The sequence below is a fragment of the Triturus cristatus genome, chromosome 7, assembly GCF_964204655.1.
Source record: "Triturus cristatus chromosome 7, aTriCri1.1, whole genome shotgun sequence".
Lineage (NCBI taxonomy): Eukaryota > Metazoa > Chordata > Amphibia > Caudata > Salamandridae > Triturus > Triturus cristatus.
The window spans coordinates 926,812,791-926,837,350 of NC_140590.1; the positions used below are offsets into that span (position 1 = coordinate 926,812,791).

General features: G+C 44.0%; 1 protein-coding gene across 1 annotated transcript in view; it reads left to right on the forward strand.

Moving 5' to 3' along the window:
* Positions 1–24,560, forward strand: part of RANBP17 (RAN binding protein 17) — a 1,191,453-nt gene that overhangs the window by 167,641 nt on the left and 999,252 nt on the right. Inside the window, exons 6-7 of the mRNA XM_085617873.1 lie at positions 15,198–15,302; positions 18,835–19,000. Of these exons, the coding sequence (XP_085473999.1) occupies positions 15,198–15,302; positions 18,835–19,000 (271 nt within the window). The remainder of the gene's footprint in view (positions 1–15,197; positions 15,303–18,834; positions 19,001–24,560) is intronic.

Genomic DNA, 24,560 nt, shown 5'->3' on the forward strand with positions numbered 1-24,560 from the left:
TGCCGATCGAGTTAGACCGCCTGTCCCAAACACCCTGCACAAGCGGCAAAGGTAAGCCGGATGTGGCGAAGTTTAAAACATTTTAAAAGCGTAGCAAATAGAACTGATAAAAAACTCAGATAAAACACAAAGTGCAAAGCAATCAGATGAACAACTTAATTCTATCTCTGCACTACCCGAAGAATCATCACATAATATGGTAGTATGTCTCCTACTACCTTGACCTCTATCAAGGTCCCCTTGTGTGACCTCGACACTTGCTTGTTTTGCACGTTTACGAAGCAGACCTGAGTCTTGGTAGGCAGCCTTTGCTTTTTTACTCCTCAAACCATCAGAATCTACGTTCTTCCTCTTCCTACTTACTTTTCCACTCTTCCTCGCCAACACTGGTCCTTATCCAGCAGACCAAAAATGTTCGTCCTGAGAAGGATGGCCACTATTCCTTTTGATATCCTCAAACTTTTTATCCATTTTTGAATCTAAATCACTTGCAAACTTATTTAACATAAGAGTAATCCCCTCTTCCATGCTTAAATTAGCCTGTGCAATTGCATTAACCTCTGACATATTGTAATGCTTAAATTTTAACACAAAACACACTAACCAAACTACCTCTCAAATCCAAGATTCTCCTCACAAAATTTTTCTCCACATAAACAAATCTGTCTCTATTTGTCACTCCACTTAAACCCAACAAAATATAGAGCAACGCTCATTAACATCCGATTTCAAAACAATTGCCTTCGCTTTCACACCCAAACCACTCCGCCGTCTAAATTCGTCAATTTCGGCTGTCAGTTTCAGTCAACTGCGAGCAAACGCTCCTTACGCATGCGTTAGAACGACATACATGCGTTAGCACTGTCTGCCTGGTCTTGTCTCATCATCATGCCTGAATAAATATGGCCGCTCGGAACCTGAGCCCTTTGTGACGTGTCACTCGCAATGGTAAGCTACCGTTAAATTCATACCTAACTTTAATGAACGTAAAATGTATTCCTAACCACAAAATCGCCGAACCTATGTCACGCATGAAGGATATTGACTATATCCCTTCACACACAAGGCACACGACTGTCCAGACAACATCTCCTCGCGCACAACGCGCTATCAAATATCCATTCAATTCAAATTGAACTTCATATTAACCGACCGAATACAACGCGATCTATGCGCTAACCTTAAACATTCCCCAATTAAAAACTTGACATTCTCAACTAGCTAGACGTAGCCAGTAATCGCGCTTTCATACTGGACAACTATTAAGCACCGAAAGTTCACATTCCTTACATTTCCCCTCAAACGACTGATTCATACAAACCAACATTCCTCCAAAGAATGCCAAAATTGGCTCCAAAATGTACTTACTCGCTGATATATTTATACCAGATGAAAATTAATTTCATACAACAAGCTTATACTCACATAACCACAAAAGGTTAAGAGAAAAGGCATGCATGACTTATCTGATGGGCAGCAGCACAAAAGAAGGAAGAGTCATGAAGATTCTGGCTCTTTGTTAATGTTCTAAAGAACTTTGTTGTGTTCTATGTTCTTTGAAGATGCTGCTGTGGGTGGCGCAATAAAGAGGATTGCATAATATTAGCCTCCGGTCTTGCCATAAAATTGTGTGATGGTCCGACCAGGGCAGCGGCAGGATATCCTTGACTGAAATTTGAGGATTATTTGAGAAAATCCTATCTAGTGTATGGTCTGCCAGATGGGAGGACATGAGTAGTAGTTGTGAGGGCCACAAGATGAAAATTAAAATCACCTATAATAGTGAAATCTTATCGCGTACACCAGCTTCTAATTGTGGACCAAAGTTCTTTAGAAAACCACCCCCTTGGGCCAGGCGGGCGGTATATGAGCAGTCCCTTTTGTGAGCTCAAAACAGAAAGAGCTTTGCAATCCGGAGATGAGGCTGTGTCAAATTTTGCCATAAGAGAATCTTTCTGAATAATGGCTAACCCTCCCACCCCCTTTTTAAGGGTTCCATCCAGTCTATAAATGGAATAACCAAATGGGACAGCAACTGCCAGGTCAGGACTGGAAGACACGTCCGCCCAGGTTTTAATTGCAAAAACCATACCGTGATATTGGCTGTCAATGGAATTGGCAAGTTCAAAACTATGTTTGACTAAGGAGCGGGTATTTATAAGCGCACACCACATTTTGGTGATTGGGCCCTCCGTGATGGGGAAGCAGGCAGACAGCTAGTTGGTCAGTTGTGTTATATGCTCATTTAGTTGAAAGCCGCAGTTAAGACAGATAAGAAGGAAGTGCAGTTATAAGCATGCAATTCCTTACTGGAATAGTGTTTCCTGGCTACCTGATGCGAGGCAAAACCGTCAGGGGTACTGGCGTAATCTGGGCACGGACGGGCTTGCCTTTGGCACACCCACTGCACGCGTCTGCATAGCTGATGTGCAGGTAATGGCTTTAAATAACTCTCAATACGAGGGAGTTGTGTTAAAAACGCGGGTGCTGGCAACATGATTCTAAAAACAGGTGGCGAAATTAAAAGGGTGCAAAACCAGGGTCCAGCAACCCCACAAACACTCACAGGCTCCCCTATGAGGGAATGAATACAGGTGGCAGAAAGATAATTAAAATAAATGTGCGAACATTAAAACATAAAATCACCAATAAGGGAATTAGTCCCGTTCAATATGGTGCCCAGTAATGTGGGAGCCAGACACCTCCCCAAACCAACACAGAGTTCCTATTAGGAAATCAGTGATGAGGTAAAGGGTGAATCCAGTCGTTCTCAGCAGAGGAGGGGCACAGGATTTTACTTCCCCAGAAAAGACTGGGGCCTCAGATCCATCATGCAGATTCATCTCTCCAACACTTTGTTCGGCAGGGCAGATTCAAAATACTTTCCATGAGTCAGGCTCTGCTGACCCACAATGAAGGGTATAAGGTGGTGGTGTTGGCTCTTCAGGATGCCTACTTTGCTCCTCTTTCAGGGACCCAACACTTTAAGTTTTTGGTTTAATCTTTTGGCTTGACAACTACTTCACAAGTTTTGAGCGTTTTGTTTCCCTTTGAACCTGCTTCACTCTGAAGGTCAGGGGTCAATGTATTACCATACTTGGACGACTGTCTTGTGAAGCCAAACTATTCTGTGCCAGTCTTCATAACTCTTCAGTGCACCATAAATCACCTGCCTGGCTCAGACTTCACCACCATGTCCAGAAGTCATATAACATCCCCACCAGGTGCTGAGCTTCCCAGGTCTCATGCTGGACTCTATCTACAGGAAGACCGTTTCAGGATATAATTCTGTTGTTGCTGAATCACGTTCACATCTTAGTTCTGCAAGTCCATACTTCTTAGACCTTATGCTTTTGATTTCTGTTGATGCTGTATGCCAGATGGCATTGGAGGGCCTTTCAGTGGAGCCTGGGGAGCCTTTTGACTGTGGTTTGTATTTTTCATTCGATTCTTCCAGAACTGCACTGGTGGATGTGCCCATTCAACCTCACAGTAGGTTTCCCATTCCACCCCCTCATCAACAGGTTACAGTGGCCATGGATGCCTATTTGATGGACATGTGGCCCCGGGCACTTTGTCCGTGTTGAAGCATCGGCTACGCATAAACATTTAGGAGTTCTAGGCAGTTCATCTGGCTCTGAAGGTCGTCTTCTCTTCCATATCCAGGATTACAATCCCAAATCTACCGAACAAACCCCCCCCCCCCCCCCCCTCCCATCCACTATATCCAGGTCAGCAGTCCTGAAAAAAGAAGTGGGTCAGGGTGCAAGGGAAATCAGGACGCATGCCATCACAGCGCATGATGTCACAATGTGTGACATTCCATGTGACATCACAGGAAGTAACATCACTGGAAGTGACATCAGATATTGAGAACTCACACATGATTATCAGATATATCATGAGTACATTTAAGTGCATTATGAGATTTAACAAATGAGAATTGGTGTCGGGGTTGTGCCAAAAAAGTCACGCTATCCCGACGCAAGATCTGGGCCTCAACTAATACATTTATGTTTTTTAAGCCCTGCCACAAAGTAATTGGCAACAAGGAGAAGCATGGCAGTAGATCTGCTATGCTTAATTGGTTGCAAAGTCTACATTTTAAAATATTTGATTGGGTTAAGGCTTTTGCTGTAAAGGTGCCAGTAAATCTCAGGTAATAGTAATAATGATGAGACAACTCTGGTGGTTAATGCACTTACTGGAGAGATCTATGTTTTGTAAAGTCCCAGATTTGAATCAAAGTAGTATAAGGTTAATATGTCTCCTGCAAAGCACATCACATAACATGCAGATGAAAGATTTTAATTTTATGCAGATACTAAAGTTGGTTACTGCTTTTAACTCAGAGATCCTTTTGTTTCCTGCAGTTCATAAATTGTCATCCTTGTAATATAGCACAGTGAACTATGAAGGACGTGACTACTACACCTTGTAGCCCTGTCTCATGTAACTCATCTCGTACATTGATTTACACATGTACATGATTTATTGTCAATGTATAATGTGTATGTTACGTAAAGAGCTCTGACACCCTGCATTGGGTTGGGTAGCACAATAAAATAAATAAATTAGTGCTATTGAAATTATTATGTGTGTAAATGCTTGGACAGACCAACACACCTGACATTCTTACAGTGCATGCATGCATCTCTTATATACAGGGACTGAACAAAGACAAAGCTGCCTCTCTTAAGTACCTGTGAAGAGTTAACAAGCTGTGTGCCTTTGTTTCCCCTCCGTGGCATTTACATTTAAGTGTGAGGTTCCAGGCCGCCTCCATTCAGGATATTCAAAAAAAAAAGGAGGCCTGATGGCCCCTTAACTTCGGCCCAGATGGAGGTGTTATAAAAGTTCTCTTAGTGCGTGCCTGCACGTTGCGGTTGGGAATTGAAAGCAGACAACGTACATGCGCTGCTGAACGTGTCCCGGTGTCTTAAACCGAGACATGTTCAGCATATTTCTGTGGGGCCCAACTTCTTGGCAGGGGGGACGGCGTCAACCCTGTGAAAAGAGTAAGTGGACGCCGTGTACCTGCGTGTACCCCGGACTTGTACCCTGACTATATCATTACACAGGGTGGTGTGAGGTCCTGGACCCTGTGTTAAGAGGCCTTACTGCAGACAGACATCTTCCCAGTGGCAGTCCATCTTGTGGGCTCCCTGAACGGGTGGGCAGAAGCTTTACAGTGTCACTTGCTTGAAGACCCTGTTTTGGAGATCTACCAAAAAATTGCGGACATGATGTTCTGCAGTTAGGGATGCCCACATATGGACTGTTCACCACAACCCTGAAAAGAAGACTTTCACAGCTTCAAAATAGGAAATTCGTTTACATTCAATTAGTCACAAGGTCTGTGTTATGCATTCCTACTGATACCGCTTATGTGAAAGTCCTACAGAATGTGTGGATGGGCTGAGTTCAACTAATCCTGGTCCCCTCAAAATGGGCTAGGAGGATTCAGAAGGCCAGTCTGTTGGGATTCATCATTCTGACCCCTGCTCCTTATCCCCACAGAGTTGACCTGCTTTAGCAGCAGGATGGCCATGTCCTCAACCCCAAAGTGCTCCTCGGGTGGAGGCTGAGTTGGGCCAGTAATGTAAGTTCCTGCTGTTATTTTGGCAGCAAGGAAATCTGCTACAGTATCTGCTTATGGGGCCTCCTGATCTAAGTCTGTCTTTTGGTGAGAGTAGGAATGCTTGAATCCTTTCCATACTCCTCTGTCAGCTGTTTTTCCTCCTGTCCTGTCTCTAGCTCAGCAGTTGCCACTGTTATAGGTTATTTGGGGTCTTCATTTGCCTTTAGTCTCTACCTTTTTTGTTTAAATCTCCCGTGGTGATGGTTTGCTCTATCTGTTTTCTCCGACACTGTCTTGCAGGATTTGAATTTAGTTTCAACTTTCCTTATGGCCTCTCCATTCAACCTCTCACATTTATCATGTAAGGTTACTGACACAGAGGTCTAACTGGTGGCAAAAAGTATGGCCTGTAGATTTGGTAAACTTCAGACCCTTCTGGCCTGGCCACCATTCACTGTGTTCTTCACAGACATGCTGGTTCTTTGCACCTACCCTTCCATCTTTCCATAGGTCGTACCTGCCATAAATATGGGCCAGCCCATCATTCTTCCATGCTCCTTTCCCCCTCTTCCTCATCCCAGCTATTAGGATGAGCGACTGTGTACACAAAACCTCATGCTATTGCAATTTTTCTACATCGACCGTACATGACAGTAGTGGACTATCAGCTCCTATTTGGCTTTGCAGGAGCAAAAAAGGACAAAGCGGTCACCAAATGCAAAATATCTAATTGTCTTACTTTTTGTATAAAGATCTCTTACAGCCTGTCAATGAAACATCATCTTGGAGTCATTCATGCCTACTCTGAGGAGCTAGGGCAGCCTCTATTGCTCTTATAAGGGGTAACCCTATGTTTGATACTTGGCAGCTGGCCGCTAGGTCTTTGTAAACCTATACAAAACATTACTGCCTCACAGCTCAGGCTTGCCAGCTTTGTGTTGTATGACATCCTTGGTTAATTGTCACTAGTCATTCACAACTCCTGTGAAGTACTGCTTTGGGACTCTTTCACAAGATTAGGAATCTGCTGGAAGTAGTATCCATCAGAAGATAAAGTTGCTCAACTTTGGTAACAGTATTTCTGGTAGATATTATAACTTCTGCAGATTTCTCAATGCAGTGCCCTCTCATTTTGAATTGGTGTCATGATTAATAACATCTCAATGTATGCCAGTTTCTCATTGGCTTGAGAGAAATGTTAATTACTCTGGCAACTTTTGTGTAATTCGCATAGTTTGCATTAATTCCCAAAACGTCTTGAAATTTTGCATTACACAATTATTTTTACTTTTGTACATGAGACTAGTTTATTGGAGAACAAATCTTTCCAAGAGGCAGTTTTTTGCTCAAACCAGTCTCTTTGTGGGTCCTTGTGAAACTCTTTTTTGTAAAGGGTGCACTCTTGTGAAAAAGTCATGCAACATACTGGCAAACAACATTTCTCTTATAGAATTTTGCAAAACCTGACTAGAAAACATGACACCATTTCGCCAGCCCCTTCCTCTGTAGGTTCCTCTTTGCTTGCCTTAGTGGGGCTTGGGAAAAAAGTATTGGAACTGATGCCAGCTCAACATGTGTCATATAAAACATAGTGTCTTTTCCAGGGTGGCTGAAGCTGTGGTTCAGGCTGCATGGTGGCCCAGGCGCAACGCTGGAGAACTATTGTTGGGGTAAAATGTTTCCCATTCAGTCTAGTGGATGGGGAGATTTGCTAAGGTCAGGAATCTGTTGGAAGATATCGTTTCAACCAGAAATGTTGTTCGCGAAGGGCCCCAGTGTTTAGATGGCTCTATAGAGCACTCGTACACCACATGGTCTTGATGGGGGAAAAACTGCGCACGTGGTGGGAGTCAGATTTTGATAGAACATTTCATGACTCTGAATAGAGCTGGATACTGATTTATCCTAGTAAAGTGTTGCACAATCCACATTTGAAATACATAACGTTTAATATTTTAAACGGGGCCTATTTGTCCCCCAGTGAGGTTGGGCGAATTATCCCCTGTGCCTCCTCTAGCTGCCACTGTGTCAAACGGACATGGCTGATTTCGTGATGCTGGGTCCTGTACTGTACTCGTTCCTTATTGGTCCGAGGTTATTAACATGTTGACTTTGACTGTTCAGTGCAAGGAGCTTAATACTTGGAGGTTTTGTCTATTAGGCCTGATCACAGAACTGGAAAAGTGTTACTTTCTCTACTATATTGAGGTGGATTCCTGTGACTGTAAGCGGGCAGGAGGCTGAAAGTAAAGAGTTACCCAGAGAAGAAAGAGGTGGGTTAATGATAATAATACTGCCATTTATTAAGCGCGAACAGCTACCTCCTAGGAGGTGTCCCGGCGCTAAAGCGACAGGTGACTCACGGGAGACAAGCAGTGATCAGGGAGCGTTAAATTAAGCCAGGTTAAAAAGCCAGGTTTTGACTGCCTTCCTAAATTGTGTTTCAGAAGATATTTGACGTAAGGAGTTGGGAAGGGAATTCCACAATTTAGATGCCCCAAACGTAAATTATCTACCACCCAACCAGGTTTTTTTCACTCGAGGGGTGCAGAGTAAATTCTGGGAGCAGGATCTCAAAACACGCGACTGCGTGTAAACATCTAATCTCTGTGTCAAATACACAGGGCATGATCCGTGAAATGCCCGGAATGCTAGGGTCAAGGCCTTGAATTTGATTCTCTTGGCTACTGGGATCCAATGTAGTTCTCTAATATGCGGAGAGATGTGTTGCTGAAAAGGAACATGTTTAATTAATCTCGCAGCCACATTTTTAACCATCTGGAGTTTCTTTACAAGGTAGGCCGGTACGCCAGTGTAAAGGCCATTAACGTAGTCCAGGTGGGCAGTCATTGTAGCGTGGATTACAGTCCTGTGGCAGCTCTCTGGCAGCAGATGTATAAATTTCCGCAGGTTTCTCAGGCTACTGAAACAGGCGACTGTGACCTGCTGAAACTTAACCATTCTACTGCATAGCGCTGGGATGTGGTGCTGGAAGCCTTGAAGAACCAGACTACTGGAGATGACGCATCCCGCCCCCCCCCCCCCCCCCCACCCCAACTTCCCTGGAGTGGTACCATGTAAAAGTTACTATACTAGCTGATCTATAACTTTCATGTGAGGTGATACATGATCAAAATACCTATGGCGGATGCGGGAAGGCGCGAGTGTGATTTTATGAATAGATATACTTGGCATTGAAGAACAGAGAAACTGGTGTAGATCATTTATTGTGTGGAGAGAGAGGGAGGGTTAGAAATGGGTTGGGTTGGTTTTGGTTGAATAGTTTATTAACTAAACTGAAAATGGGCCCATCACTGTTATAGAAATGTATTAGCGCAGCCGTTCTTAACCTTTTGACTTCTGAGGGCAAAACTGAATAATTATTGGAATCCGGGGCCCCTTACTGAGTCATTACTGGAAGTCGGAACTCCGGCTTAAGTAATATTGATAATTTAAAGCACAAAACAATACACAAACAAAGAAATATTTTATTCAATTGATATATATATAAACATATATAGATATATATAAACACAATTATAATTTAAAGGGAAAGGTTGGAGCTTTTCTAAATTCAATTAAGGCGAACCATTGTCCATGCTATATTCTGTATGACACGCTTGGACTGAATCAGTCTGGAGTACCAACTTAATTTTACCCTCCAATTTCAAATTCCTTCACATTTACAGAACTTTTTAAAATTGCCAATTTTGCTTCCTTATTTATATACACTTAATTCATTTGTTAATATTGTTACATTTTGTAAGCAGTCGCGGATCCCCTGAAAAGGCTTTGCGGACCCCCAGAGGTTCCCAAACCACAGGGTAAGAACTGCTGTATTAGAGAATATTCGATGACACTTGAGAGGAGATCCTAGCTATGTTATGGAAAGAGTTTTAAAAAAAAGCGAAGGGCCTAAGTGTTTGGCAGCAGTTTATGAAGAAGGGAGGCTGTGCAGCGGCTCCGTGTCCCTGCCGATGAGCTGATTGTTCTTCGCTTTGTGCCTCTGAAGAGACTCTAGACACAAACAAGAAAGATAATGGTGGTCATTCGTCTCTCTGTGAGTTGAGAGCCTAGCTGCGGTGAGAGCCTTCAGTTTACATCCTGCTACTTTGGAAAGAGTAATTAAAGTGCCCTGGAAGAGAGAGAGCTGTTCTGGTGGGAGTGGTGAAACTCCCCGAGCGCGGTCTACCCATGGAGGGTGGGAATTTCCACTCTCCCCTCTAACCCCAGCCATTGTGAGGAACGAATGTGTGTTCTTGCAGAGCCAAGTGGTTTTAACAGACTAGCATCTGTTCTCAACATACACAGTGGTGTGTGCCTGGAAAGCAGATCCACAAAGGGGATCCCGGTGGGCCTTCCTGACCCATGTAGTCTGGTTCTGAGACAAAGCAAAATGAAGAGAAAGATTGGAAGCCACATAAGGATATGTGATCTGCTACCAATGGAGCATCAGCAACGAAGGGCGAGAAGTGATAGCCTGTGGGATTCTTATTTTGATCCACAACCCTCAACCTATGAGGACATAAGCATAGAGGCCTTTACGAACGGTAACCCTAAGGCTGACTTATCAACAGGAGAAAGGGCTTTGATGTCTTAATGGAAAGTATGCACAAATAAATAACAGTGCTTAGTCTACCACTGCAGTAGTGGAAACAAGATGCGACTGCAGTGACTCTGCAGAAGATGGAAGCATGTTCTTCAGCTGTGGCTGACTGGTGTCCCAACAGTAGGATGACAAAAAAATGTCTGCATTTCAGCAATGCGCTGTGATGTCCCTTGTTCCCTTGGAGAAGATTCTTCATGGTTTGTGCGGCTTGAAGGATCAAGTGAAGTTACTCTCCACACCTTTAAGGTGAATCCTGAATGGAAGCATGTCATGCTGCACAGAATATTTGTTATTATGCGTACGAGAGCAGAGATTGGTGAGGAAAGTCTGGGCAGAGTTCTGGCAGTCTTAAAAGATGGTGAGTTTATGAGATTCTGAGACAGGCAGTTGAGTGGAAGGAGAATCTATTTTAAGACATAAGAGTTCTATTGTTTCCAGAAGTGATACTGGTTATGGAAAGGAGTCATAGTTGTCTGCAGAACAGTGGAAATCCTTTATTGATTTGGGTGCACTATATAGGCCCTGATTATGAGTTAGGTTTTGTGGTAATTACTGCATGCCAGGGTAAATGTTGCATGCATTTACAGACTCGTCTGATCAAAAGCGTCATGTGGTATTTATCACATCTGCTAAATACCACATGTCTGTAGTCCACATGCACTACTTACCGCATGTGATATTTACCACACACAAATAATAACACATGGCAAATAACACCCAGTTACAAGTATGGGAGGTCATTAACAACCTGTGGAAATTACCTCATTAAAATACCTCCAGTCAAAAGTAGGTGGTAAAAATTCCTGAAAGTTTAGGTAATGAAAGAAAAAGATGGTACAAAACAATTAAGATCAATACAATAATGCAAAAAACACAGCACAGGCACTGTTTGAGACAAAAACAAAATTGCACACAGGCTTAGACCTACATACAAATCCATGAATAGGTGAAACTCTAACAGGTTGATTGCAGTAGCTCACACTGCCTTTCCACATCACTCTCAACTTACTGAGCAGATAAATCAACCATTCATCATCAAAATTACAGTTCATTATGGTAGTTGAAGTCCAATCTCAATACATGTCTAAAGCACCATTATAGAGTTGTTAGCCCACATGGCATCACGTACAGGGATCCTTGTCACAATTATGGTTCTCAGCCAAGTCAACTTTTTAACAATCACATGTACTTCAATTACAACTCTTATGTCTCTTACCTTGGAATCCTACGATCGTGAGACCTTCTTTCATATCTTCCACACTAGACATGTTGAGAATGGTCATATTTTTGTTTCTTCCCATGGCTTTATGTAGAGCTGAGGTGGAGAACTTACCACCAGTTGCCATTTGTTAAGATTTGTGCTTGGCAGCTGACTTAAGTGCCTTGCATCTCCAGGTTTGGAAGCTGTTTTTAATGTTTTCATAATCATGTGGAAATGTTGTCACAGTATTGATTTGTTCATTATTTTCATCCATGGGCATGTCCTTGTTTGTTTTTGATGGCATCTTCAACATGATAGGTTACATTAGACAATCATTATGTCTTATTATCTCCGTGGCCAGGATCGGCAGCTCAGGATCCGTAAGCTTGTAGTTCCTATCAGTGTTTGAATTTATGATTGAAGAGTTTGGCAGGTTTCTGCATGTGATGACAGAGTAATATCAGAGGATAGCAATGGATTTAGTGTATCTTTTTTCAACGAAATTTGCCCCCACAAAATAAATACCTGCACCTGCTGTGGCTATTTCTGCTCTCTAGCGATTTATGTTCTAACTAGAAACTTCTACTGCCTGAAAATGTGCACTTCTGATATTTTGTGCATTTGCTATTTATTGGGTGAGCTATTTACCACATGCGGTAAAGAGCACATTTTTGGTATTCAACACATGTATGTGGTCAAAACAAAAAATCAATGTTATTTATAACATGTTATTTACTGAACTCTCAGGAATCTGCATTTACCCAATGGGAAAGTTTTGTGGTTTTTGATTGAGTCTCTAGTGTTCTCCAAGCGAAACCATGTGAGTATCTGTTTGAAAATATCTTATATGTTATAGTACTCTTTTTCTTTTGTTGCTAAGAAATCTAATGCAAATCTTCTTATTTAAAATGTTATGGTGAAGTCATGCTTTCTGGCTTGTACTCACACATGCTGTTCATGATGACTTTCCTTATCATCACTATCCTCTTTGTGTTTGTTAGACCTGGCGGTTTTGAGTGGCTAAGACGCATTGAAGCCAGTCTGAAGCTACCGTTCCAAATAGCTTGAGTATGATACACTTGTTCGATAACCTGTGCTCTCCCACCAAAGAACTTGACATCGAGCAGTCAGGCTTATCCTCAGGGCTCGAGTATAACGCGTTGGCACAACACCCCACCCCTCACAACACACTGTGTTCGCCACAATACGACTCCACACCGTATGTATAAAAACACTTGTCTTTGTATTACATACACACTGAAATCTAAACGAGAGACACATTGTATTAACACTCTACAGTTATATGTAATTGTTAAACTTCTTTATTGAAATCAAAACGAAACTCACATTGTATATACACTTTACAGTTATATGCAATAGTCAGACTTTCCCATTGCAGAAATGTCAGACTGTCACTAGTTTCTGGTTATGCCTCATGACCCAGCCCCTCAGTCTTTCAACTCTACCAGCCAATGATACATGCTGCCCCTGCTGGTGCCCTGTTGACTAGACAGTCGGAACCACCTAACGTGTAAAGAAAAAATTACTTAGTTCCGTCTACCCGGATTAGCCCTCCAAGTGACCGACAGTGGGATCGCAATCCACCCCTCCTCCCACGATGCGATGTCAGGCACTGTTGTCCTCCTGATCTGGAGGCTGAAGATAATCTCAGCTCCTGTCTCAGGTTAACCCAAATGCCCGCGGACGCATACGCTCTGGAGCACAATTATTATTATTATTATTAATCTTTTATTGTTAAATTACTTAAAATCGTTACAATATACTATTGTTATAAAAAGAGTTACAATCAGACACATGTTGCAACAAAGTGGTAGGGAGTAAAACATTAAAAACTAATATTCAAACTGTCAGTAAAGTGCAATGCATAAGACTTAGAGGGGAGTTTTGTCAGAGTCTCTCTTGCTCACTAGCCGGCTGGTTTCTTTTTGTGCTCTGGAGCACAAGAGACCACAGGTCCCCTTAGTCACAAGCACAGGTTTCTCGGACTCTGCAAGCTTCATCCCGCACTCCTCGAACTCCTCACTTCCCGGTACCTCAGATGGCTGCTGATCTTTGTGCACACACTCCTCTTACAAAGTAAGGGATGGTGTATGTCAGGATAGTCCTTGTCCCAACCACGATCACTTCCACCTGTCTCTGCCACACCCTGTGCAGTCCTTACGATCTTGTGAAGACAGTGAGATCCTTTGTGTCCCTGGGATCTCGTGGACAGGAGGCCAGCTCACCGGCCTTAGGAGAGTACTTCAAGACCCAGGCCACTATTGTGCCAGTTGGCACTAGCTACAGGCCAGCACCATCCTGACAAAATCCCCCAAGTGATAGCCCCCTTCTTGGAGCACAACGAGATCGAAGACACCACAAGTCCACGAATAGTACAGTTGCAGTCCCTCCTGCCTTAATGATTCCTTCTGTCAATGTCCCAGTATCAAACCAGCATAGTGTGGTTCCAAATCCAAACGTGTCTCTTACAGAGGCCGAAGCCCCAGTAGTTAACCCACAATGGCCTTTGAAGGTATAATCAGTTGAAAAGCTACCTTTGAAATGCGCAGGCCCTCTCTAAATGTAGTCCTGTTTATTATCCTACCCCGGGAGGTTTGATCACAATCTTTTGCAGGGGCCAATTCCACCCCCTCATATCCATCCCAGAAAGGCCCTTCAGAGTCAGAGGTCTGCAGTTTTCTGTGAAACCCTAGTTTATAGCCCTCTATCAGCAATGTACAGATGTGGCTATCCCCCTGTCACCGAGTTGTGAGTTAGGAGACAGGCTGGCCGGCACACAGAGCCATCCATATCAAAATGCCAACTTTCCCAAAGTGACATTTCCATCACCGTAATGCCGAGCCCATTCCCACTACCGAAGAGGATTCGCCATTGCAAACTCATCCATACCAAACATCATACTGTCACTATTCTGCCCGTTGGAAATAATGCTAGGCAGCCTTTCCCTACATCCACTCCTGCTAATCCAGTGCGAGTAGCAGGCCCCATCGTACCGAACACACCATCCGGTGACAGTCATGACTCTTGCAGGTAACACATACACACACCTACCCAACCTCTTCCCAACACCGCACCCTGTCACTAGGGAGAACTCCGATATAGCAGGAGACTTGCAGAACCTTGGCACACAGCTGTGTAAACGCCAAGTCGGTTAACAGTAACCCGTGCGCACAGATCCCACCAGGGCAAACGTGCAGCACCTCCGTGGATGGCACAGGCAGTGCGTCAGGCCCCTGGAGACGCATTCAGGATAAATGCCCCTGGTAAAAGTCTTACTCCATGACAAGGGACTTAGAGCTAACTCGAATCAGCCAACCATTTAAACACCACTCCGCAGTATGTACATGATGAGCCCAGCACTTTGACACTGCACGGCGGTGCCAAACGCACCCAAGTACTGAGGCTAGCATCCACAGCAACGGAAAACAGGGAAGGAGAAAAGCAAAAGTCGAGGGAAAGCACCATAGAAAGGGCCATTTCCAACAATGTTCATTTACAAATACTGAGCAAAATGTGTTAAACAAAAATTCCGAGCACTAGCACTAAACACATATATATTGCGAGAGAACTACAGTTACAGAGGAGTACAATTTTCTTCTTCCATCTGTACATCATACTGCTCTTTTTTTTGGACTGCCCAGAAAGACAAATTTGAAAGGATTTTGCAGACGTCTAACTTCACAGATAATCAGCTTAAATACTGAAGGTATATGTGTTTCTATGATTCTTTCGTCATTGTATTGCATACATTTTTATTCTAATTCTTTCAATATTTTATTTTGTAGGTTGATTATTCAAGGCCGTCTTCGAAACATCGTAAAATAGCTACCTCATTCCGTGACTCCTCTTTGAAGGATATTGTAATGTTAGCGTGTTCTCTTCTAAAAGAGGTAAAACACAGCATTCATTGTTTTTCTTTGGCTCTACAGCGCCGCTACATTGTCTTTATTTCAACAACATTTTTCTAGTACTCCTTGTGTAATAAAATGCAACAGTCTGCATGAACGCATGTCAGCTGCATTTCTTTATAGGATATATCAACACATCTGAATGTGGGAGCCTGAGCTCGGACAAGAGATCCCTAAAAATACATGGTTGTATCGATGTGCCTAGCTAAAGCTGATTTTCTTGTGCTACAAGCATAAACATTTGCATTTCAGGTCTCTTAACCGTGTGTGCTGCACTCCTAAATTAATGTCTAAATTTGACACAACCTCAGATGCTCAGTGCCAAAGATGCCTAACCAATCCAGCGGGAGCCCTACATTTGGCCTGGCTTTGCCTAGCCATTAATGCTTTTTTAGTTTGACGTGGAGGACAAATTGGCATACATTTGAGGTCAGCCTACGCATTTAACCCTATTGACCCCATTAGTGGCTCTTTTGGGACACCCTGCAGACTTTGGTGGACCTGAGCATAGATTGGCTTCCCTGCTACTTTTGTTGGCTAAGCGAGGGGTATCTATGGCTTGGTTGAGAGGTCCTGCACCGCTGGTAAAGATTGGTTGTGCACTGCAGCCTTTTTCAATGACTCGGTGGCTTGTTATGCCCAAATGCCTATTCCCCATCAACTAGCCTTAAGAACTTCTGAAGCCCACTATGGCTCTACTTCAAGAGACAAGCTCCAGTGACATGGCTGGAATCTAGCGGGGATGCTTTGTATTATCATACATTTGACGGGCGGAGTCATGTGCATAAGAAACCCCTTAGCAGAATATCAGTTTTTTTGTTTCTATTCACAATCATGTTTACATTTCCTTTGAGAAATTATGCCTACAGCATTGTCACTCATACTCGCTAACCATTTTCTGCTGTCACAAAATTACCGTCTTTTTTTCTATATGTGCATGCGGAAGGTAGGTACTGGGACTCCATCTACTTTTTTAAAGTGAAAGTTTGTCAAATGTTTTATAACTGCTTTATGTGTACGCAAGTTGAGAAGCGAACAGCCTGCATGCATAGTCTCTAATTAAGTCTACTCATTAGGGTTTGTTGTTCTGCTGTTTCAGATTAAAATGCAACTGCGAGACCTTTGATCCTGGCGCGGCATCCACAATCTTGTTTCCTTAAATGACAGTGTGACTTTTAAGTTGTTTATCAAGCTGTTTACTCTGTCTGCAGCAACTGAGTTGTAGTGTATGAAGGAAAAAACATGATGGTCAGTAGGGTGGGAGCTGCCTGTAAACAGTCATGCGTCTCAGACCGGTTTTAAAGATACTGTCCCTCCTAACTATTACGGTCGTGTTCTGCTGGTTTGATTACCACCCCAAAGTCCTGTAAAGTACGCCTAGGGGGCAAGGCTGTTTTCTGTGGTCACTGCCCAGGCCTGGAACAAGCTGCCTTTGGCTCTTCGTCTTGAACCAGACTTACAAAAATTCCAAAAGCGTCGAAATCTCATCTATTTGTTTGGTTTTCATTTTTTTCTCACCGGAATCGCTGGCTGTGACAAATTAGATGGGACTACAGTAACTGAGTTTAAAACATAATGCAATGCTGGGCCATGTGTCTCACCCTTTTGGTACCGGGTCACAGTCCGATAAGTTGGCCGCAAGGGGGAACATCTCTTAAAAATGACAATTCTTTTATGGGTGCACCTTCAGTGGGGGATTGATGACTGATTGTTCCTACTCTTTGTTGTTCTGCTGCTATTTGCAGCCATTTTCTGGATGGCTACGGACTCTGTTCTGCATATTGCTGTGTAAGGTATATGCAAGAAGTAGAGATTATACAAGCTCATTCTTTGACCAGCAGCAGTGGTCAAGTTTAGCTGCAGGATCTTCCATTGGTGGAATGAAGAAAGAGAGTGTCCATTGAATTTCATTACAGTGGATTGAAGAACCATCTTCATGCGACCTTAAGAAAACATGAGGTAGGCTTATGGACTGGGAACTGACTTCTCCTGTTTATCAAAAAAGTATTAATAGGTTTACTTAGAGGTGTGGAGAAAGAGTGGGGTTTAGAAAGTGAAATATTGTCTTGGAACAAGGAATATGTCTTAACCACACCCATCAGCAAGCTAGAGTAATGTTCCACTATATATTAAAAGTATCCACATTTTAAGTCCTAGGTCAACACAGGCAGAGTGTGGAGTGTAAGGGGTTCTCCTGCCAAGCAATCCGCTTGGATCAGAGTTCAGAGAAACATGCCTTCTTGGTGTAATTTACCAGTCTGTGAAAGCAGTCATTCTAGGCACGACTTTCTTCATCCGCTTCCACCTGCTTGCTCTTTCCTTCATAATCAACACCTAAGTGCCCAAATGTGCATCTTTTTTACATTGGCAGGGACTTTCAGGTTTCAGATCTGATGCCATCTCATAGAGACTGCTCTGGGTGGTAAATAAATAGCTCTGACAGCTGAGGTAGCTTGTAGCGTGGCTGTAGATGGAAATTTCTTATACTCACTCCTGAGTGTTGTCCTCCATCACCTTCAGCCCATTTCTTGAGTCTGGGATGGTCTGACCATCCTATCAATGCCCTGCAAGGGGTTTGGTAATTCTAAGCGGATTGAGGCTTTCCACCTTAAATGGGTGGAATGGGATCCCTTTTCACTATGAAGTGAAATGAGCAAAAGTATTTTCAAAACATTGCAATGCCCAAACATCAGCAAAGCCTTTTTAATGCATCTTACTTGTCTTCCCTCTTCTAATGTGCAATATAGGACAATGATTTCAGTAATATGTCTAAGGAAACTGGATAATGATGGATATTTCCTCATAGACTGTTTGACAGTGTTCTGCCTCTTTGTTAACCTCGGCTATTGGGCTGCCCAGTGCGGCAAAATCCTACATGAAAGTTGGTAGTCGGTGGCAGACATGGGGTTCAGATGACTGGGCAGTTCCCACTCACAGATGAGTTAAACTAGGTTTGAGAGACTTCAGCTCTCGTCTGCTGATTTCAGGTCCAAGCCACGTGACAGTTCCCTGGCCACAAGGCACCTGCAGGACTTTAGAATCACATTTGTTGTCAGTTTCAACCATCAAATATATAATTTGGCAACTATAACATGTGTCCCAGCTAGGTTATGTCAATCTTTATGTTTTTATATCGCATTTTTTTAAAGATTATAACAGGCTAATACAAACTATTGGTGTTCAGATATCCTCTTCCTCCCATTAAGATCCCATCCATCTATTTAAATTAACCCCCCACAATCTACCTTTGGCAGGCCTTTTCAGCTGTGTATGTGTAGTCGCTGGGTCAATGAAGGTGAGAGTACTGCTGTTCCCCACTTGCAAACTTCCCCACTGCATTGGTATTCTGCTATTATGCATGTGCCACAGTAACCTGTGATGCAAGACAGTTTACTGATTGTGCGAATATGGACATAAGAACCAGTTGGCAGTGGCAAAACATACATAACATATCTGTCTCTAAGATATCCTATTAAATAAACATATATTTTCTTTTCTGCATTTTTACTTTTAGATACTGGCAAAGCCATTAAATCTTCAGGACCAAAGCCAGCAGGGCCTGGTAATGCATCTTCTTAAACTTGTCCTCAATTGTCTTAGCTTTGACTTCATTGGCAGCTCAGCAGATGAATCTGCAGATGATCTATGCACTGTGCAAATTCCAACAACCTGGAGAACAAGTAAGTTATTTATTTTTGTTAACTTTCTAATAGTGGATCGATGTACTGTTATTTTAGAATACATTGAATAATGAAGTTTAGGCCATTTTCTTGCATGACGGATTGTATGGTTAAACAAGAGAGCTCAAAATTGGATCCTTAAAGGTTGAGGTTGGGTACATCCTGAAGCAGCTGCAGCTCTCATATCCATCTGTCTGGCCAGTTGGAAGTGCATGAGAGGAATCCCCTTCTCTCTCTTCCTTCTATGTCTTACTGCCATTCACAGGTTACTGGCAGCAGAATAGCCAACAAATAGGGTATGTACAAAATGTATCCATTTATCGACTTGGGCTCCTTCGCCTGGGTGTGAGAGATTGCCAGTTTCCAAAGACTGTCTATGGAAAGTCCCTAATGATTTTACAAGCCAGTCTAACCCCAGCAGCTAATGAGGGACAGGAAGCCTGTTCCACTTTCACTTTCCATACACATTCACTTCCTGACACCTAGCTGCTGTGGTATCTCTAGATATTATTTTTATGAGAGTTGGGGGCACACAAGGGGCCACAGATAAAACTGGTAGTGCCACCTACAATGGGCAATCATGAACACTAAACACAAGTGCAATAAGTTACATTTGTCAGGCTGTTAATTAGACATTACTAAAACATTAATGTGGCATATGGAAGGGACAGTGAGCTCTGCAGTGTATCAATCACCCCAGTTTTCCTCTTCACACTACTCTCTTCTGCAGACACTTGGTCCTTATATCTTTCTGACACCCTCAATCTGCATATCTCACACCTCATCTTTTTCTTCAGCACTCTTTTCACACTCTGCTTCACATACTTTCTTGTATCCCCTGCATTTCAGCATCCCTCCCATGCACACCCAAAACACCCACTCATCTTCAAGCATTGCATTTTCTTAAACTTTCCCCCACTCAGTATTTTAACCGCTTTGTACTTTCTTAACATACTTTAGCATAAAATCACGATTGCAGTTGCCTCAGATCAATTCACTGCGCCCTCTGCAGAGAGACCAAGGATCAGTTGAGCATATATTCCGAACCCTGGTAGGAAATTGAGATTTGGTTGAGGGGGGTGAGAACCCTTTTCAAGCAGGAATCGCAATCCCTGTCAGGGTGAACTACGAAAGTCACTAAAGTATCTTGTGTTTGACCCCCTGGTATCTTGACACAAGAGTAGTCAGACTTAACTTATAGTCAATGTGTTAAGTGTTTATGCAGCCCTCAACGGTAATAAAGGTGAAATGCAAAACAATAAAGTGAAAACACAGCACAAGACAAATCCCACAGCAATTTAGAAAAGTAGAGGAACATTTAGTAGATAAGTTGACAGCAGAACTGCAAAAATCCAATCAGTAGACCTGGAGTTAAGAATTACTTAAAGTTTTTAATAAATTCTAGTGCCTAACAGATCAAAGCGCCAACCACGGACATCTGGTCACGCTAGACTTGGACAAAGTCATGGTTGACCATGTTAGGGCGTGGTTTGGATACACAAGTTGGATTGGGCCCGGTCTCCACTTACCTTCGGATATGGAAGAACTTTGAAACAACAATGTCTGAGAAGGTAAAGTTCAATGGGAAAAGCAGCTTGGGGTGTCTGGGGAGGAGTCTCTACCATTAGACAGCTACTGGACGAAATCACAGTGCAGATTCCTACATTTAGACTAAGTCTTCTTTTTGGAAGTCGACCATCTCCAGCGGGAATGAAGCTGTAGGCAGTAGCCGACAAGGGCTCAAGAAGGCTGGATACCCTTCTGAAGCGGATCCGCTGAACAGGTGTTGGTGCTGTGAAGAAGAACATAGCGGGAGCTGCCGTAAAGTCAGGCCAACAGTTAGGCCGACCAGCGATGCACTTTGGGCAGATCGTTGAGCAAGTAGGTCCCAGTCTCCTGTCTGTTGCCAGTAAACTTTTTTATGTAACATTTTTAAAGTTCCAGGTTTGGGATTTGGGCACATTTAGCACCACTTCCAAAGGTCCAAGACTAGGCGGGCATTACTCAAAGGTCAGGACTCACTTCAGGCAGGGTCCAGGTGCAGATTCAATGTTGTTAGAACTTCTTATATCCCTGTAGCTCAGAAGTAGAAGCCAGCCAAGTAGCCCTTGGAGTCACTCTGGTAGTCCTTGGATCAAGCAGCAAGGCAGGCCTCTGAGGGCACAAGGCAGGCTTCAAGTAGTAGGACTGTTTGTATCAGCAGAACGGTCCTCTGAAGTACAAAGCAGGCCTCAAGCAGCAGGGCAGTCCTCTGGTAGCAGCAGGGCAATCCTCTGAAGTAGAAAGCCGGCTTCAGGCAGCAGAACAGTGCTTTGAAGTACAAGGCAGTCCTTCCGGGGGTCCTCCGCAGGTCCCGGAGTGAACTGAAGAGTGGGTCTGAGGGTTCTAATTTTATACCTGGTGCCAGCTTTGATGTGGGTCAAACTTCTAGAGTTTTCCCTCACTGCTGCGTCTGGAATGTCCTTTCTCCCTGCCCAGGCTGATAGGGGTCTGCTACTGTGAAGCTGTTTGTGAGTGTGCTGAGGCAGCTGCTTTAAAATGTTAGTGAGGAAGGGAACAGCTCCACCCCATGCATCCTGGCAGGACTGTCCATCCTGGCAACACCTAGTCCCTCTTTCTCCCGCTGCTTGGGAGGAATACACAACAACCAACTGCAATGCTAATCACAGGTGACCCAGGACACAGGCACTAAATTATTATGACAAGAAAAGGCCAACTTTCTAAAAGTGGCATATTCAGCATTGTGACTTAAAAACCGACCTTACCAATAAAGAGGATTTTAAATTACAATTCTTTAAAGGCCAAACATTATATTTCCACCCGTTCCCAAACAAAAGTTATCACTTTTTTTTTTTATAGAAACACTTTATTGTTTTTACATACCAAGCATCAATAGTGTATACTGCATTCCATTCGAAGACAGAACTGTGTAGCTTTAAACTTAGGATACAGTTCTGGCTCCAAACGTTTGCAATACTTATTGTAACACAGCATTGGCAGTGAGGGATAATTAGCCCATTATTCCATGGCAATCCCACAATTTTCACCAAACCTTGCAGAATTTATTTGGACATCCTCTCGTTTTGTGTAAATAAGTTCTTCAAGTTTTCCACATCAGTTCATGCCCCTCTTCAAGGACTCTGAGGGGGCGCTTTGGTAGATGTCCAGTGGCGGGCTATGTCTCATTTGGCAATTGCGGTTTCCCATCCCACCAGCATTCTATCCCAGCAGGGTCCACCCATGTCTTCCATAATGTCCAAGAGAGCAATTCGGGGTTGCAAGTCAATGGGAGTGTTAGACCTGGCACTTATTGGCGTGATTACCCCTGACTTTTTGCCTCTACTTCCGCTATTTTTGACTGACTTAGATGCTTTGGACACTTTGCCACTGCTAAACAGTGTTAACGTGTAAGTGTTCCCTGTATAAAGTAATGGTAATTGGTTGTCCATGATTGGTATGTTTGCCTTACTAGTAAAGTCCCTAGTATAGTGCACTAGGTGTGCCAAGGCTAGTAATGCAAATGCTACTAGTGGGCCTGCAGCACTGTTTGTTTCACCCACACAAGTAGCCTTAAAAAGGGAACTCAGGTCTGCCATTGCAGGTCCTGCACGCAGTTTGTTGAACTGCCATGTTGTTCTGTCAAGTACACTCACTTGGCAGACCATACCCTTCCCTTTCTATGCACACCAGACACCCCTATGGTAGGTCTAGGATACCCCCTGGACAGTGTGTAGTGCATGTGAAAGGTAGGACATGTACTAAGATGTGTGTCGTGTCCTGACAGTGAAATAATCTCGATTTCGTTTTTCACTGTTGAAAGGCCAACTTGCCCATAGGACAGAATGGGAAGGCTGTGTAATATATTTTCCAGCCTGTCTTCCCAAAGGCTTAAGATAGAAAGGTGAAGTTTAGTATGCCTGAACTCACAATGTAATAATGCATCCTTTTATGTAGGTGGTTTTTGCATTGTGTGTTCAGAAGCCACTCTTAGAAGTGGCTGCGTTTTTGTGCTCTGGCATTTCTGTGTCTCTCTGCCTGGCTGTAGATTGACCGTCTGGATTTGAAAGCGATAGGATCTAGGGAATGTCTTGACCCAGGGGAGGAGGTGAGACAGCAACAGGCTGACCTGCATCTAGAGTGTAGGGGGAGGAGAGGCCCCTAGAGGTGAAGAGGCCTGGGTTGCTGCTAGAAGACAATTGGGCCATCTCCTGCTAAGTGATTGAGAATCCAGATTCCCACTAATCAAAGGAAGAAAGGTGTCACTGGCAGGGAGGCACCCAGAACTGGTTTGGACAGGGGTCAGTGCACCCTGAAGCACGATGACTTCAAAGCCATTGAGGGGTATAACTATGAGAGCTGAAGCCCCTGAACTTTGGAGGAGTGTGAACAAGACTGGAGCTACTTCGTGGTCAAGAGGAACTTTGCCAAGGAAGAAACAAGTGAAGAGACTGAAGGAAAGGACTGACCCTTACTATGTGATCTGGGGCTGGCCTGCAGTTTGCTGTTTCAACCAAGGAAAGGCTAAAGGGACTTTGCTGTGTCCCCCTGCTTGAAGGACTTTGCTGTGTCCTGAAGTAACTTATCCCCAAGGGCCTGAGGTGAGCTGGCTCCCTGTTCGGAAACACAGGAACACAAACGTTTCCAGGAGAGTCTCAGCGGTGCTGTGTAAGTGTGCCTGTTGCAGCCTGAGACCCTCGTAAGAACTGCCCTGTGATCGTAGGCGCCTGAGTCCAAATGAGTCTCAGCGACGCTGTGTGCGTGTGCTTTGTGCAGCCTGAATCCATTTGTGAGGATTGTCCAGTGATCGTGTGCACCGGAATCCAAGTGAGTCTAATCGATGCTGTGTGCGTTGTGCACTGTGAGACCTTTGTGAGGGTTTGCCTTATCGTGTGCACCGGAATCCAAGTGAGTCTCATCGCCGCTGTGTGCGGGTGCGTTGTGCCCCGGGAGACATTTGTTAGGATTTGCCTTGTTATCGTGTGCACCTGAGTAACGTGAGTTTTCAGCGACGCTGTGTACGTGATCTTCGTGCAGCCTGAGACCTGTGTGCGGAGTGCCCAGTGATCGTGCACCTGGATTAAAGGAAGACTCAGCGATGCTGTGTGCGTGTGCTTTGTGGCAGCCTGAGATCTTTGTAACTGAAGCGGCCCGGACCGGCAGTCCCGGAGGAGATGAGTTGCCGGCCCGAGCCGCTGTTGCCATTTCACAAAGCTGCATTGGAGGCCCAGCCTCTGGACGAAGAGATGAGAGTGAGTTTGCATCCCCCAGGTAACGGGTGTCGACTCCTGGGGCGGGGCTCGGAGGGAGACGCTATCAGCCTCTCTCTCGTGTTGGCAGTGCGAGCCTCTGCTTCGGTTCGTATCACGGCCCGTATTGCCAAGGGAGTGGCGGTACAGGGGGCCAGAGCACGATGCTGCACTTTGGGATTACATCATACTGTGTTGGGGGCAACTGTGAGAGGCTGACTGCAGGTCAGAAGGAGAGGCGGAGAGACCGCCTAAGGCCTGCTGATCGGGCCTGAGTGTAATACATAGTATTCCATTTCTGCAGAACGGAGTAC